This window comes from Genypterus blacodes, unplaced genomic scaffold (assembly GCF_046128005.1).
Source record: "Genypterus blacodes isolate CSIRO-AG114 ecotype Tasmania unplaced genomic scaffold, CSIRO-AGI_Gbla_v1 ptg000438l_1, whole genome shotgun sequence".
Lineage (NCBI taxonomy): Eukaryota > Metazoa > Chordata > Actinopteri > Ophidiiformes > Ophidiidae > Genypterus > Genypterus blacodes.
In genome coordinates this window covers 6,387,421-6,402,770 of record NW_027467208.1, presented here as the reverse complement: position 1 = coordinate 6,402,770, position 15,350 = coordinate 6,387,421, and the positions used below count along the sequence as shown (strand labels likewise).

Here is a 15,350-nt window from a genome sequence, read left to right as displayed (position 1 = left end):
ATTAAGTGTCCTGTGTGTAGATTCATTGAGGTGTACGCTCGGTGGCTCAGCGTAATATCTGCCTCAGCTTAAGAGCCAGAAACCTCCGGCTGGTTTTCATTAACATGCCCTCTTCATCAGTGTCACAACAGAAGGGCAGTACAGTAGGAAAATGCCACTGGTAGTATTTGTGCTACAGTTTGAGAACCACTGATCTAGATACACAGTCTAGATGTCCTTATTGAACTGGAAACTAAATCTGTATCGAGTTTAAATGTCTGTATAGCCAATATAGTTCATGTCTCCTGTGGGAGAACAATCCTGAAAAGTTGTTAGATGTAGATGTGGAAGTGATGCGCCTTTGATTCACAGGCAGATCAGCTGCCTAACAGAGAGAACAGAAGCCTTTCATGCTGCTTTCATGTTCAGGCAGTTGTTTCTTCATTTAATTGAGTTTTCTGTTGAGTTGTTGAGTCAAAAAACCTCTTTGCTTTTCAAGAAACAAGACAATTCCCTCAGCTTCTTATTAGACAATCTATAAACCTTAGACATGACATACCTGCAGCATGTTATAGGTTTTTGTAAGAATTGTAATCTGATATCCATTTACTGTGTATTGTCTCACTAAAGTCACGTGACTAATCAGCGTTGATCTCCACCTGTGGAAACAAACTCTCCCTGATTTGAAACTTATGGAATTTCTATCACCTTCTCTCTTTTTCTTTGCTGTTCTTCCTTGTGTTTGTGTTTTTTTAGTAAAAAAAAAAAAAAAAAAAATGTAAATAATGTTAATGTGTGTGTGTGTTCCTTTTGGCTTTGGTGCTGATGTGTACTATAATGAGATGGCTCTGTAATATCCGGGGGGGAGGTCCAGAGCGGAGTGGGAGGTTCTGCTCTGCTGTGCCGCGCTGCTCTGTGCTGCTCTGGCTTCCTGGCAGGAGGAGGACGCTGCTGCTGCTGCTGCTGGAGGAGCCTCAGCACGGAGCACCGCAGCGGAGCGAACGGGACGCGAACACGCAGGAATATGCGGCTTTCTCCCGCATTCACGGACGCTTCAATCTGCGGCGCGACACGCTCCACGCACACACACACCGCCTCTGATTGAGTTGTGCACACACACCGCTGTGTTTACCACTTATGCTCTGGTGAAATCTTCTCTGCTGCGGGTCCATCCCTCCTCTCCTCCTCCTCCTCCTCCCCCCTCTCTTCTTCATCATCATCCTCCTCCTCCGTCCCGTCGCTAGGATGGACAAGACGCTCTGCAGTCCGCATCCCGTGAGCAACACGCCGAATACCGGCCTGCTTCCCACTCCAGACCGGGGGAACTCCACCAGGAAGCCCGGGTGGAGCGGGTCGCACAGCCCCGGCTCGGGCTCGGGCTGCAGCCCCGGGCCGGCTGGAGGAGCAGGCAGCCGGGGAGCTTTGCTGGGGAACAGCGTGAGTGTGCAGCAGCAGCAGCAGACACGCAAGCGACAACTGGAAGGAGTGTTGAGCAAATACACCAACCTGATCCAAGGCTGGCAGAACAGGTGAGCAGCGTGTGTGTGTGTGTGTGTGTGCGTGTGTGTGTGTGTGAGAGAGAGAGGGAGACATATAACATGGTTAGGTTTAAATGTCAGATGCTTCGTGTTGTTGTTTGGCACGTCCACGTTGCACTTAAACGCACCACGTCACAGTGAGGGCAGATGTGCAAAGTAACTCTGTGTATTTGTGTGCTTAAGTACAATTTTAAGGTATTTTAACTTTACATGGACGTTCCCACTTGCAAATTTAGAATTGGGCAACTATTTTCTTAACATGTCTCTACCTGGTAGTGTTCTAAAAGATTGGATGAGAAACTTGATCCAGTTTTGTGAGTCAGTATTTTTCATTTCACTTTCATTATTAACTAAACTGTGTTGATGTGAAATATCTCAGATGTCCAATCTGGAGATTTTCATTATACATACATCAATCACGTGCTATAGACCTTTCTGCAGATCCCTAAATGTACTTTGGGAACAGTGAATGTTGCAAGGCAGCATAAACACGAATGACACAAAAACTGAATTTAAGTCCCTGTACTTGATTTTTCAGTTTATGTTAATGATGAAAAATGGGGTGTTTTTGTGTGTTACACCCTTAAATCATGGTTTCTGCTGCAGTTAGAGGCCCTTACAATTCCAGTGCTGAAACTTTATGATTTATTAGGTCGTCCATGAAAGGGCCAGTGCAGTCTGTGAGTGTATTCTTGGCTTGGCTGAGTGTGTTTGCTGCACACATGTTCATGCTTTTTAGCTGATGCATTTGCTGATAAGGCCTTATTCCTTATTCTGCCTGCTTCGTCTTGTAATGAAGAACAGATTAGCTCAGCGATGACTCTTGAGATCACAGCTGTGTGCGTTATTGCGCAACCCTACTGACATTGCCAGGAGGATCTCGACCCGTCCGCTCGGATTTCTCCCCTTGGACGACGATGAATAGCTGGAGTTAGTTAGTTTTGAGCCACGTGTTAAACATCTGCAAGTGGTTCTGTGTGGTTTAGAATCGTTTTAGAGGAATCAAAAGCCTTTGGTCACCACCTAAAAGCTGTTAAGTTATTATTAATTGTTTATCTCTTACTCAGGTTGCCTGGTGAAAAAGTAACTGACTTATATCATCATGTTGTTGCACTGCAGCAGAGAAGATGGATGTGGAGAATCAGCAGCATATAGGGATATACTGTAGAGTGTATGATCTGGGCTTCAAGCCAGAGTGTGAGAGGGAGAGAGAGAGAGAGAGAGAGAAGGGAGGGGGGAGGCAGAGTGATGGCAGTCGTGAGAAAGAATGGCTGCTCCCTGCTCTCCCATTAAACTGACAAACGGGCAAAGCACTATACCCGCGTGCACACTTCATACACACCCGGAGGAATGCACGCATGTAAGGATGGATGCAGATTCCTCGTGAATTGAGGAAGCTACTTAAATGATTTAAATTTATTCATAGGACATTTAAATAGACCCTGACGTTCAGGTGAGTTTACGCTTCTGCCTCTCTGCATGAGTGGAGGAAGGAGAACTCAAGGATGCAAGTAAATATACTAATACCATATAGGAAAAGGCTCCATCATAAGTAAAACTGCTGCAGACAAAATGATCCTTAAAGTGGACATGTATAGATTTACATATTCTTATTTCTTATGAGGATGTTCAACATGTACCTATATTGAAACTGTTGCAATGCCTTAAAGTGCAAGCGACCCACCGATCCGCTGTGCACACAGTAAACACACTCTGTGACACACGCTGTTTTAAAGACGACGAAATAGGGATGTTGCCGAGACGCTTGGTCACCGGCCTTTGTAATTGTGGTCAGTGTGTGTGTGTGTGTGTTTCAACAGGCATGAACCTACATCTGTACAACTTCCACAATGTTAAACAAACTCTATTACTAGAGAACAAAACCAAAAGCTTAATACATCTGCATGAAAATAAAGTCAATATTACTCATGGTGATGAATGTTGCCTGTCGGAGCATTAAATTATGAAACAACATTGTAATGCATCACTAATGGAAATCACCAAAACAGGAGCTAAACATTAGTCTACTTCATATCTACAGTTCTGGATTTGTTCGGAATTAGTCTGCAGGTCGTTCCTATTTTGAAAGTGGGGATGTGTTTCTTTTTAATATGACCTGCAAGCCCAAGCGAGCAAAGATTCAACCTGATCCCTGATACCCGGAGTCGCGTTTGTGTGTCACTGGGAAGCTGCAAAGAAATGTTCCAATATGTTTTTGGATGGTGTTCACTTTCCAGAGGTGTTTCTGTCCTCGTCATTCGTGTGAACCGAGGTGGAGAAAACATTCCAGACGTGGTTTCGGTGTCGCAGTGTCTGGATTTCATGAGACTGAACCCGGCAAACGTTCCCCAAAGCAGATTTTGCGAAATAATCTCCATGTATTTGCTGCTTCCTCTGTCAGTTTTGAACACGGAACTCCCGCTGGTGTGTATGTTTGGATCTTGCCGTTCCTTTAAAAGTGGGAGAATTTGTGATATAAATCCTGTTTTTTCCCATTAACTTCACAGCAGCCTTTTTATGAAAACACAAATGATAAAAGCTCATAGAGTGGAATTGCATTTTTGGGGAATTAAGGCCTTTGGCACCCTGAGGTCTGATTTCCTGCCTCTGATTTAGCTGAACTCATTAGCAGAAGGATGAAGATTGTGTAACGGCTGAGGGAGGAAAAGCCCTGGTTTGGTTCGGAGACGTCGTTGGAGTAATTGTAGGATTTGTCGGACACCTTCCAACATTTACATCCTGGAATAACAGAAACGTTGCTGCTGTGTGCGTTTGGCAGATTGTGTCACAGTGGGCTCACCTAAGTGGAGCTAAATCTGCCTGTGTGTGGGTGGCCATGTGTCAGTACAGAGCGCGCTTATGGTTGTGTGTAGGTGCTCTTTGCGTTTGAGATGCCGCAAATGTGTGTTTACTCCAAACACACACACACACGTACACTTAGATTGACCTGTGTGAGTGCTCATCGTGCTTCCAATCAATCAGGATGCAGCAGCTCAATACACACACACACACACACACACACACACACACACACACACACAGATACACAGATACACGGATCCAGACACTGAGAAGATCATGTGTTGAACGAGGTTGATGCACGACTGGCCTGTGGGACTTTGAGTGAATATCGTGCTGCATTGTAGCCGGTGTGTGCTTTCGTATTCCACCCAATCACTCCCCTTTCTTAAAGTTGATCAGCTTGGTAAACGTTTGTGCATCACAGGCAGACCTTCCGGCATTTGCATGTGGCACACAGAATGCTAAAAGTCTGAACGCCCTCCATTGTTTCTCACCTGTCCCTGGGTCTTTGACAGGGGGGGGGATCCGCATGGTTGCTCTGTGCTCCGTGTGGAGACGTGCGTGTATTTCTGTCTGGCTAAGCAGTCAGCCGGTGTGGGGGAATGCACTGTGCGGGATGAATCATCTCTTTGCAGATGTACCCGGTGGAAAGGAGCGGCGCCGTGCTCCTTTGATCAAAGCTGCGAGTCGGGGTAATGTGCTCAGGTGGGTGTTTCTTTGGCAGGAAAGCGCCGAGGCTGAGCTGCAGATTTGTTCTTGCCCCCATTTCACGTCCAGGTTCTCAGTTGCCAATAACGTGGGATAATACAGCACAAAAAAGGAATTCTAGAACATCTCAAGATATTGTTTAAACACGATTCGATCAGGCGAGAACAATCTGCATTCGATTGTTGGACTTTGACCTGTTTTGCAGCAGGACTGACTTAAACCAACCATGTAACCATCTGATGAAATCCCTGTGTTATCGAGTCGCGACAAGTGTTATTGTGGTGACGAACAAAGCAACATTACAGGCTTAGAAAGCTTTCACTGTTTTCTCACTGTTGTCGGCCTCCTTTGAATGTAAGTATGTTGTAGTTTCAAGCACCTTTTAGTTTGAAATCTCACTGCTTTTAATGTAACATCATTGAATTGCTGGTGTGTGTTAAGATCAGATTGTGTTTTCTTGTTCCGAGTTTATTTATTGCTTATGTTGCTTTGTTGCTATGGTGAATGTCTTCTTGTTTCACGCTGCACCGTGATGGATCCGCATCACCCCGACGGCACGTGTCACTGTTTTATTACAGAAACAGCTATCAAATCACGTCCCCCTGGCAATAACCGTGTATGATTCACTCCTGGTGCACGGCGGCGGCGCTCTGAGCTGTTTTCCATTAACTCAAACTCCAAAGATTGCGGAGGAGATGCAAATTCTGCTGACGGGTGCAGCGTCGGTGTTAATGTCATTAGGAAACGGCACCGTTTCTGATGTAATGTGAACAAATCTGCACGATAAGCTCTTTTCACCGCAGTGTTATTGTTATGAAAATGATTTACTTGGAAGATATATAAAAATGTAAAGGAGTGAAATTGGAAAAATCAGTATTAAGACGATGCACTGGGTTATCTGTGCTGTAAGACAGATATAAGGGTTAAATGTGTATGTGTGTGTCTTTATTAATGTGTCGGGAAAAGGCGTTTGTAAGCAGTTAACACCATGCTATCAGACTGAATGAGACAAAATCTGAAGGAATAAAACTCCCCAACAACAGATTTGTGGAGTTTTACAGAATCTCTCTGATCTGTGTAGTTTTGCATAAAAGCAGACGGGCATTCATAAGTTATTCAGCTAAGAACTGTGAGTCATATGCGGCACATGTGGGGATAATGATTAGCACAAGTTCATATTCAGATTCAAGGATTAACTGGAAGAGATCTTGCATTTTGTTCTCTGACGAGAGCAGCAGTGACGAACGTGGACCTGCGTCAGTGTCGCTCTGTCGTTCTGTTTTATTTGGCACAATCTAGTGCAGATCCGGAGTTGAACCGCGGAGCCCTGAGAACTCCCTGCTCCCTTCCCCGGCTTGAAGTCTTATCAACATTGTGATGAGACAAGAGGCTGCACGGGGTTGTGTATCCAGCCCCATCCATCATGTTTAAGGCTCTGTTAAGGCTGCCTGGAGGGGTCAGCCGGTAAGAGCCTGAGCTGTGCTGACTGGACAGGCTGTGAGGACAGGGTGAAATCCGATGTAGGCAGAATGTTCCCCCGGTTCGGCTGCGGCTGACGTAAATCTTCATCCCTCTCGGTGGTAGAGCGCGGATCGATGTCCAGACCGCACTGCTTGCTGTGTTCCCTCTGGGGAAATCCAGCGGGTTCATGGGAAAATGCCCCCTGAAACCTTTTGTTTGTAGCATTTGGATGAGGAAGTGGCCCTGGTCACCTGTACCAAACTACTGCATACATGAGAATTTCAACTGTTCTTTAAATAGTAATGCATGTATTCAAGGTTGCACAAAGGATGCAACATGCTTTTTAAATTCATTCTTAAAGCAAGTGACAAAAATTCAAATAACTCTAACTAAGACTGCTGAGCCAAACAGACTAAACCATAAACATGAATGGAGCTAACAGAGTCACTCACTCTATATGCATGACTTGTTGCTTAATACCAATTGTAAGCAAACATAGTATTTACACGTTTCACTACATAATAAGTCAGAAGTGTGATGGACGAGGGTCAAAAAACTAAATTAGCTTCAATTTCATCAGAATAGAGAATAGAGGCGATCAGCTCGGTGATGTGACACACACACACACACACACACACACACACACACACACACACACACACACACACACACACACACAGTATGCATCATCAACAGGCTCTTTGTTGAGGATTGTGATTGTGCTGCTCGTCCTCCTATAGCAAATATTGACTCTAATTGACTTTTTCCTAAGGCCTAATCAATACTGGAGCTTCCTGTATCACACACACATACACGGGGGGGGGGGGCACAGAAAACTCGCCGGGAAAAAAAGGAATGCGAGGCCCGTTCCAATCCAGCAGAGGAGACAAAGGCAGCTACTGTTACCTCGGGTCACTGCAGACAAACGGGGAAAGGTCGTCCGAAAGCGCCCGGTGCTGCTCTGGCCTCCGCTGAACTGCAGAACCTGAACAAAGCTTAAGAGGAGCGGACGGGCCAGTGTCTTGAATGTCATGGCAGACTCCTCGGTGGCTCCGTAGCCGCCGGCAGGAAATGAAATGTGTCTCGCCGTGTGTGTGTGTGTGTGTGTGTGTGTGAATGTGTGTGTCAGGGTCATGTGTCTATCTGGCTCATTGTGGGTCGGGAAATGCAGAGATTCAATTACGCTGTGATTGAATGTGTTTCATTAATGACAAAGGGGAAAATGTGGGGTTTTATTTTCACGCCTGGAGCTGTGGGTTTTGCCGAAGATTGTCCGGCGTAATCGCTACCTTGGGTAATCTAGGCTTGACCTGCAGGCGTGATGGAGGAGAAGAAAAGGGGTCATTTTAGAGACGCGTGAGAGTGATAAATAACAACCTGCAGGCTGCTGGATGGGAGAATGAATGGGAATGAGGCGTTTGTGGGTATTTTGTATTTACTTTCACCGCTTCCTTTGCTCTCACCTCATGTCACAGTCCATTCATTCATGGCTCTCTCGCCCCTCTCTCTCTCCTCTTACACAAACACACTCCAGGAAGTTTGTGCAATCACAGCAGCGGGGGTGGAAGAAAGTAAACAAGCTGCGATAATGAGGGAATAAAACAAAATGGTGGTAACATTAACGCTTCTTTTCTTACTCCTTTCTCTGGTCCATCACACTACATTCTCTCTCTCTCTCTCTCTCTCTCTCTTCTCTCTTCTATCTCTCTCTCTCTCTCTCTCTCTCTCTCTCTCTCTCTCTCTCTCAGGTACTTTGTGTTGGATGCAGACTTGGGCCAGCTGCAGTACTTTGTCAATGAGCAGGGGAAGAGCCAGAAGCCCCGCGGGTCGCTGCCCTTGATCGGCGCCTGCGTTACCCCGAGCGATGAGGCCCCGCACATGTTCGTCGTGAACTCCGTCAATGGAGAGCTGTACAAACTCAGAGGTATGACGTCACCGCTGTATTTCTGTCTGAGCACCCGCACCCAGTGGAGTGTGGCTGTTGATAACACAGCGAGGGGCGGGCTAACATGAATGACTGTCCAGTGGTGTGTGTGTGTGTGTGTGTGTGTGTGTGTGGTCATATATTTCAAAAGGCAATCATACAGTCTGCAGCTGCACACCGAAACAATGAACTTGAAGAGGCTAAAAGCTCTATAGAGCTGCAGAGTTTGTGGATGCGTCGCTGCTGTTCTTTCACATTACATCATTTGCTCCACAGTATTACCAGAAATAGAGATAATTGCAGGTATCCATTTGTGAAGTGTGTTCACTGCTCTTCTGCATGATTTGTCTCATCTCTCGCATCCAAAATAAAGTTCGAAAACTTACATACAACTTTGTACGAGCGTTTTAAACCTGGTTTCCGTCAATTAGAGGCGTTTACTCTCCGTGATGTGCACCCGTCAAGGCGAGGGTCTTCTTGCTCTGCTTGAGCCACCGGAATGTCCCCTCACACTCCCAAAGGGGCAGATCAGAATAACTTGGCCTATATACCATGAATAACTCCAGTGATCCATGTGTGCCGAACTAAGAGGAAGCTGTAATGGAGGAGAAGGAGCGTCTCGCAGGCAGAGAGGTGTTTACACAGCTCAGTGGAGATCACAACATTAGACCGACTGGATAGAAGGCATTAAAACAAAAGCCTCGGCCAGTTTGAGTAAAAACAAAGCGGAAGAAACCTTTTGAGATAAGATTGCATTCAGCCTCTTGAATCCACTCAGCCAAAACCCAATGCCCCTGAAATAACACATAAATATTGGTGTTCTGAAATAAGAGTGTCACAGAAGTTCAATTTGCTCAAGCAGCAGGGAAACAAAAGTGGCTTGCGCCCGTCCTCAACAGTCTCTGATGAAGATTTGTTGCTACGGTCAGGTCTGGTATTTGTTACCATGGAAACCGCAAAAGCCTACTGTGGAGTGGGGGGGAAAAGTTCAAGGTTCAGTCAGGAATGGGCTTCCAGTTTTCCAGGCTTAGCAGGTAAGAAGTGAGCCGTGCTGAGTCTCACCTCACCTGAGCCTCACCTCACCTGCTCCGCTTGTCTGAGCCTTGAATGCACCTTTATTCTCAGGATGATACACTTTTATGAGCACAGATACAAAGACACGCTCATTTTCTAACCCCAAAGCCCCTTTTTGAGCTGCAGCATTTGGCCCTAACTACACAACTCTAACTTTCTTTATGATGGCAAATCGGCCGTAAACAAGCCTTATGCTCAATCCGACCGGGAACCAAAGGGAGCGTCGGGTAATTATCCAAACAGAGGCATATAAAGAGAGTTTTTCATTATCAGAGGCGGCGGCCCCAAGGCCTCGTGATTTGTTGGCGTGCAAAGGTGAACTCAATCACGTCCGAATATTCGGCCGGTAAATTAAACCATTAATCATGTGACGTCTGTGTGAGGCAGTGGGCTGATGAGAGGGTCAAGTGGTTTCCAGCAGGGGCTGATTTTGGATGCTGGACACAAAGTACAGCGTGTGTCTGAATAACTATCGGCAATATTCGACAAAGTTATGACTCAAAAGTCTTGACCATCATACCTCCCGTGGCGTGCGCACACACACACACACAACCACCCACACACACACACACACACACACGTATCCAAACAGGTTTTGGATTTGCAACACCTCTGTCAGTTATGGAGCCGACATTTCAGGCTCCTATGTTTTCCATTGAGCTGCAACAAGGACAGAAATCAAAGCAAAGATAGTAGAATTAAATCCCATCCCCACCTGTTGCTGTAATTAGACAGTTTTAGGCCTTGTTACTTAATTTCTGTTCTTCTATTCTTGTACTTTCACTTAGCAAAGGTCACATCCAGCTGCGTTCTGTTTTCATACGAGCTCTCTAAAGTGAAATTTCCTCTTCGTACATTTAAAACTGGGGGTATTCATTTGAACATTGAGTAAAATGCCAGCACAGTAACAATATCTCTGCTTTGTGTGATATCTGGCTGACATTTATGGTTTTGTGGGTTTTCTGGCCCGATATAGATTTTGTGCCTATGTCCTATTCTTCTGTGAGAGGTCCATATTTAGCTCCTGCGTCTACACAGCTCTGACCTGAAACAGCCTGCCAGCACAAAACAAGGTTCAATTTCCGAGACGGAGGTAAATAAACTGCTGCAGTCGATGCAAATGAGACAGAAATAATTACACAAGCTATTTAAAAAAAAGCAAATGCTTCCTTAAACATCTGCGGAAACCTCTAGAGTTCAGGCAACGATCACTGCTCAGACCGCAGAAACAGCTGACCTGGATGTGTAGACGCAGCATCAGGGCTCTTTGCACTCCTGCGTCGGAGGTGAGAGAGTACGGGCTGCTACAAGCCAGCGGCTGCAATTTAAAGGCGGTTGAATTTAAACCTGAATGGAGCTCTATCATGTAATATCTGCTCAGCTCTCAGCAGGTCTGTCAATTTTCCTGAAAGATACCATTAAAGTGCCTCGTTCATAGCCAAACCCAGCACTCTAATCAGATTTAACTGCTCCAATCCCTCGACTTATCATCATCATGACCAATTGCATCTTGCACATAGCTTTGATTAAAATGACTGTAATTACAGGATGATGGCGGTGCTGTGATTGACTCTCACCCTCTCTCTCTCCATATATTTATATATAGATGTAGTGTCTCTCTCTCTCTCTCTCTCTCTCTCTCTCTCTCTCTCTCTCTCTCTCTCTCTCTCTCTCTCTCTTTTACTCTCTCTCCCAGGTTGCAAGACAGCATTCAGCCATCTCTCCAGGATGCATATTGACATTTAAATTGATACGTTGCGCAGTGCCCAAGTGTCCTGCTGGTCATTGTGCAGCTGGCAGACGGACTCCCCGGCTCCCCGCTCCCCTACATTTTCCCTCTTAGTCCCCTCACTTTCCGTGGAGAGCCTCCTGCATTCATCAAACAAATGGAACTGTCAGCACATCACCTGCAACTCTGTATCTCTGGTGACACAATAGCAGCTTCGCATTTTGCATCAGCATCTTATTATTCTTCCCCTGGTGGCAACGGCACTCAACCCTAGACTCAGCTCGATACTGACGAGCGCGCGTGCGTGTGTGTGTTGGTGCGTCTTCCTCTCTCGCCATACGAACAGGTGCACGTTACCATAGCCACGCACATCTCTGACCAGCTAATTATCCTAATTCTCAGCCAGGCTTGTGCACATCACAGAGGACTGATTTCGATGGCTGCCCACCCTGCGGCTAAGTGGCCCCCTTTTGAGCCAGCCATTTATGTGGCTGATGAAATGAGGCACCAGTGGGGAGACGGAGACGGTCGCCGGAGACGGCTGAATACAGGTGTTTCTCTGTCAATACTCTTCAGCGGGGCCCCTTATCTCCCCGGAGAGGAGCAGCCCTCCCAGTGGGAAATCGCACCTCGTCTGCCGCGCTTGTCAAGACTCGGTGCAAGCGTCTTATTTTCTCCCCCAGTTGCCTCTCGACGTGGCTTTTGTCGCCATTCTCTCACTTCTCTGACTGCTGCAGCTTGCTTGTTGTCGGCTGATTGACAAGCACAAATTGTATCGTCCTTGTGCTGAAATAACTTTCATGTGAGCGTCAAAAACAGTTCACAAGTTTAAGACCAGAACTCTGAGCATCTGTTGTTCTCTTCATCAGTTTTGACACGATCCTGTGGTTACCGTGGTAATCATCAGTTTTTTACGTTTTGGTTTATAACTTTTTGCTTTCCTGGATTCCTTGTTTCTATCCACCTCATCCATCAGAGCTTCACTAGCTTTTATGCCATTTTTGACAAAACACTTTTAAAGGAACTCCTACTTAGAGAAATACTCGGCCCTGGCGGAGGTATGCCCTCTCCGAGTGCCCTCTAGTTTTTCAGTGAAACAGGATCAGATGGATATTATCTTCCAGCCTGACCCAGATGGAGGTCAGCGCAATGGGAGCCGTCAGCGCTTTGTTCCGTTGGACGTCTACAGTTCACTGTGTTAGTCAGCAGAACCTGCGCTTCAATCGGCCGTTTGTATTTGAACAGCAGAGCGGATTGTGTCTCTGTGTCACAGGGGGAGGGGGGAGGAACTAAAACCGGCTCCGAGTCAAAGATGGAGATCGGGGCCGCTGACAAATCGCTCCTAATAAAACGCTCCGTTCCTTTAATACTCGGAATTTAGGTGCCGAGAGAGAAAATGAAAAGGTTGAGGACAGACGACATCATTTTCCGATAACAGGCTCTAGGAGTTTAGCAGACAGTCAGCAGGTTGGCGTCCCTGCTGATACCTGCCTCTTTCATTTCAGGGCTTTTTCTGGAATCAAACAAGCTAAATCAATGAATCCCTTTTTTTATTTCCCACATAAGACATCAGATATTTCCAGTGATGCCTTTGCAGTTGTACTTATCACAGCGCTCACACATTTCTGTCTCTGTGGTGTTCTGCACATCTCGTTATTGTTTTGTTGGTTTTTTTTGCCTGTCCACACTTTTTTCCCCCTTTGGGACGAGAGACGTGTCGAGGTCGTGAACCGTCAATTTTTAATTAAAGCTCGATTAAAGAGGCGGCCCAGTAAGAACATGAAACAATGCCATTTCCTCTTCGGAGTCAAAACACTTGTGATGATATGATGCGACTGTACTAACCTGATGTCACACCAGACTTGTGTTTGCTGCGTACAGGATTTACAGATTTTGACATTTTCTCTTTTCAGCGGTTAGTCATTGTCAGCGTTTTGGTTTACTGAACCTAAGTGTGTTCTTGTTGTGTGTGTGTTTTTGTCTTTGCAGCTTCTGATGCAAAGGAGCAGCAGTTTTGGATCACTCAGCTTCAAACCTGCGCCAGACGCCATTCTGACAGCAGTGCCAAGGTACACACACAAACACACACAGCCAGTTGTAAACATGACCCTGACCTGGCTCTTGCTCCTCAGGAAGAGCTATCGGAAAGCTTTGACATCTCCCTGGAGATTCCCGTCGCTCTGTATGTCTCTTCTGTAAACACAGATCAGACGCGCGAGTTCAACATCTGCCAGTGTGTGTGTACAACAGTCCACACACCTCCGACCGATTTCTCCAACACATCTTTTCCAGTATTCATCTCGGTGATTCATTCCCATTTACATTCCAGCAGTGAGGGGATGTTTTAGACTGCAGGATGTTTTCCATGCGTCTCATCTCTTTGGCTCAGTGAAGTCACTCTGCTGCGCTGTAGTAATCCTCCAATCCAGTCTGGCTTCTTCGTCTTGCTCGTATTGCCAAACAACAGCAGCATTCAAATCCCAGGAATCTTACATTGATTAAATTTCATGTTCTCTCACTGCAGTAAAGGTTCTGGGTTCAAATCCTGTGTCTTTCACAGGAAAAAGAATAAAACCAGGATGAAGATGTGACTCTGTAGTGCCCCCTGTCCCCCCGCCCCACATCTGTGCTTGGCCCTCTTCGCCGGCCCCGGAGCGATGGAAAGTGAACCCAGCTTTCATGTCACATCTTAGCCTGTCATATTGAAATGTCACATCTAATTTGAGAATATTTTTAGCGCCTCCACTGACAGTCGAATAGTGATTTATGGAAATATAGGAGCAGGCTGCCACTGTGAGGACGGGGGTTTACTGGAGTCTTTAGGCTCACTTCTGAAACTTCCTCTGCGTCGGGTGTGTTGCTGCTGTACCTGCCTTCATTTTTTTTTAATATGGATCAGTATTTTTGGTATGTGCATTTTTAGATGTAGCTCGGGTTTCGGGGGGATTAACGCCTGTGTGTGTGTGTGTGTGTGTGTGTGTGTGTGTGTGTGTGTGTGTGTGTGTGTGTGTGTGTGTGTGTGTGTGTGTGTGTGTGTGTGTGTGTGTGTGCGTATGTGTGTGTGTGTGTATGGCTGTGGGGTGTATCCCCGTTAGTCTGATCCAGCAGAGAATGAAGCTTGTTATAGAGCTCCTTCTGGGACTGCAGGCTCACACAAGTGTGCAACTCAGCCGTGCGTGAAAAAGAGAAAAATAGTCCAAACGTTATTATTTCTCGCACAAACTTTTGGGATTAAAGTTGACTTCAGTGTATCAAATCAGTGCACAGTGGGTGATCAGGACTACTTATTGTATCTGTCACCGGGTTTTGCAGAATAGCATTCCGCCTTTCCATGGTGTCGGCTTTTACTTTCCAGCAAAAATATATGAGTTGAAACGCATTTAATTGGAATCCTGTTACTGTCGAGTGAAGGTGTGTTTGCATTGAGCGTAATGTGTGTGTGTTGTTGTGCCGTTTGTATTTGGTTTCAGGTGAGGAAACTGAAGGGATCAGATGAACACCTGAGTGCGGATAGAGCAGGAGGCCCAGACGCTCTGGTGAGAACTCACTCACTCTCTCACTCTCTCACTCTCTCACACACACACACACACACACACACACACACACACACACACACACACACACACACACACACACACACAAGACCTTCAGCTGCGGTCGTTCTCTCCAAACACACACAACCCTCATCGTGTAGTTTCACCTTCATACTTCACCTCAAACTCTTTCTTCCCAACTCTATTCATGTGTCTTATAAAACAATTAAATACTACATTAGAATCTACGCTGCCTCATTGCCAGCTGGCGTATTCAGTCTGTATCTCTTCACCACTTCAAACTGCGGCACAGCTGGCTACAGAAGAACGTCCAATTACTCCTCTGAGCCGTGATGAGAGAAGCAATGAAATGATGAGAGAAAATGGAATAAGCAGGGAATAGTGGAAGCAGGCAGAACGTAGCTCTCTTTCTGTTGCCACTTCTGGTCTAATCCTTCCCTAAGCTCCGCTCCGCTCCCCTCAGATCGCTGTCGCAGCAACTCAGGCTGCCACATGCATCTCCATCCTGCCACAGATTTGCTTTATGGAGCTGTATTTACTTTTGAGGAAATCATAACTGCTATAGTTTTGTATTTTCATTC

The 15,350-nt window shown here is 46.1% G+C and overlaps 1 protein-coding gene across 1 annotated transcript in view; it reads left to right on the top strand.

Annotated features, from left to right (window-relative positions):
• The first annotated feature begins 905 nt into the window (after window positions 1–905).
• osbpl10a (oxysterol binding protein-like 10a) overlaps window positions 906–15,350 on the top strand; it is a 44,201-nt gene continuing 29,756 nt past the window's right edge. Inside the window, exons 1-4 of the mRNA XM_076139636.1 lie at window positions 906–1,508; window positions 8,237–8,412; window positions 13,205–13,284; window positions 14,686–14,751. Coding sequence (XP_075995751.1) covers window positions 1,225–1,508; window positions 8,237–8,412; window positions 13,205–13,284; window positions 14,686–14,751 — 606 coding nt within the window. The 5' untranslated portion in view covers window positions 906–1,224. The remainder of the gene's footprint in view (window positions 1,509–8,236; window positions 8,413–13,204; window positions 13,285–14,685; window positions 14,752–15,350) is intronic.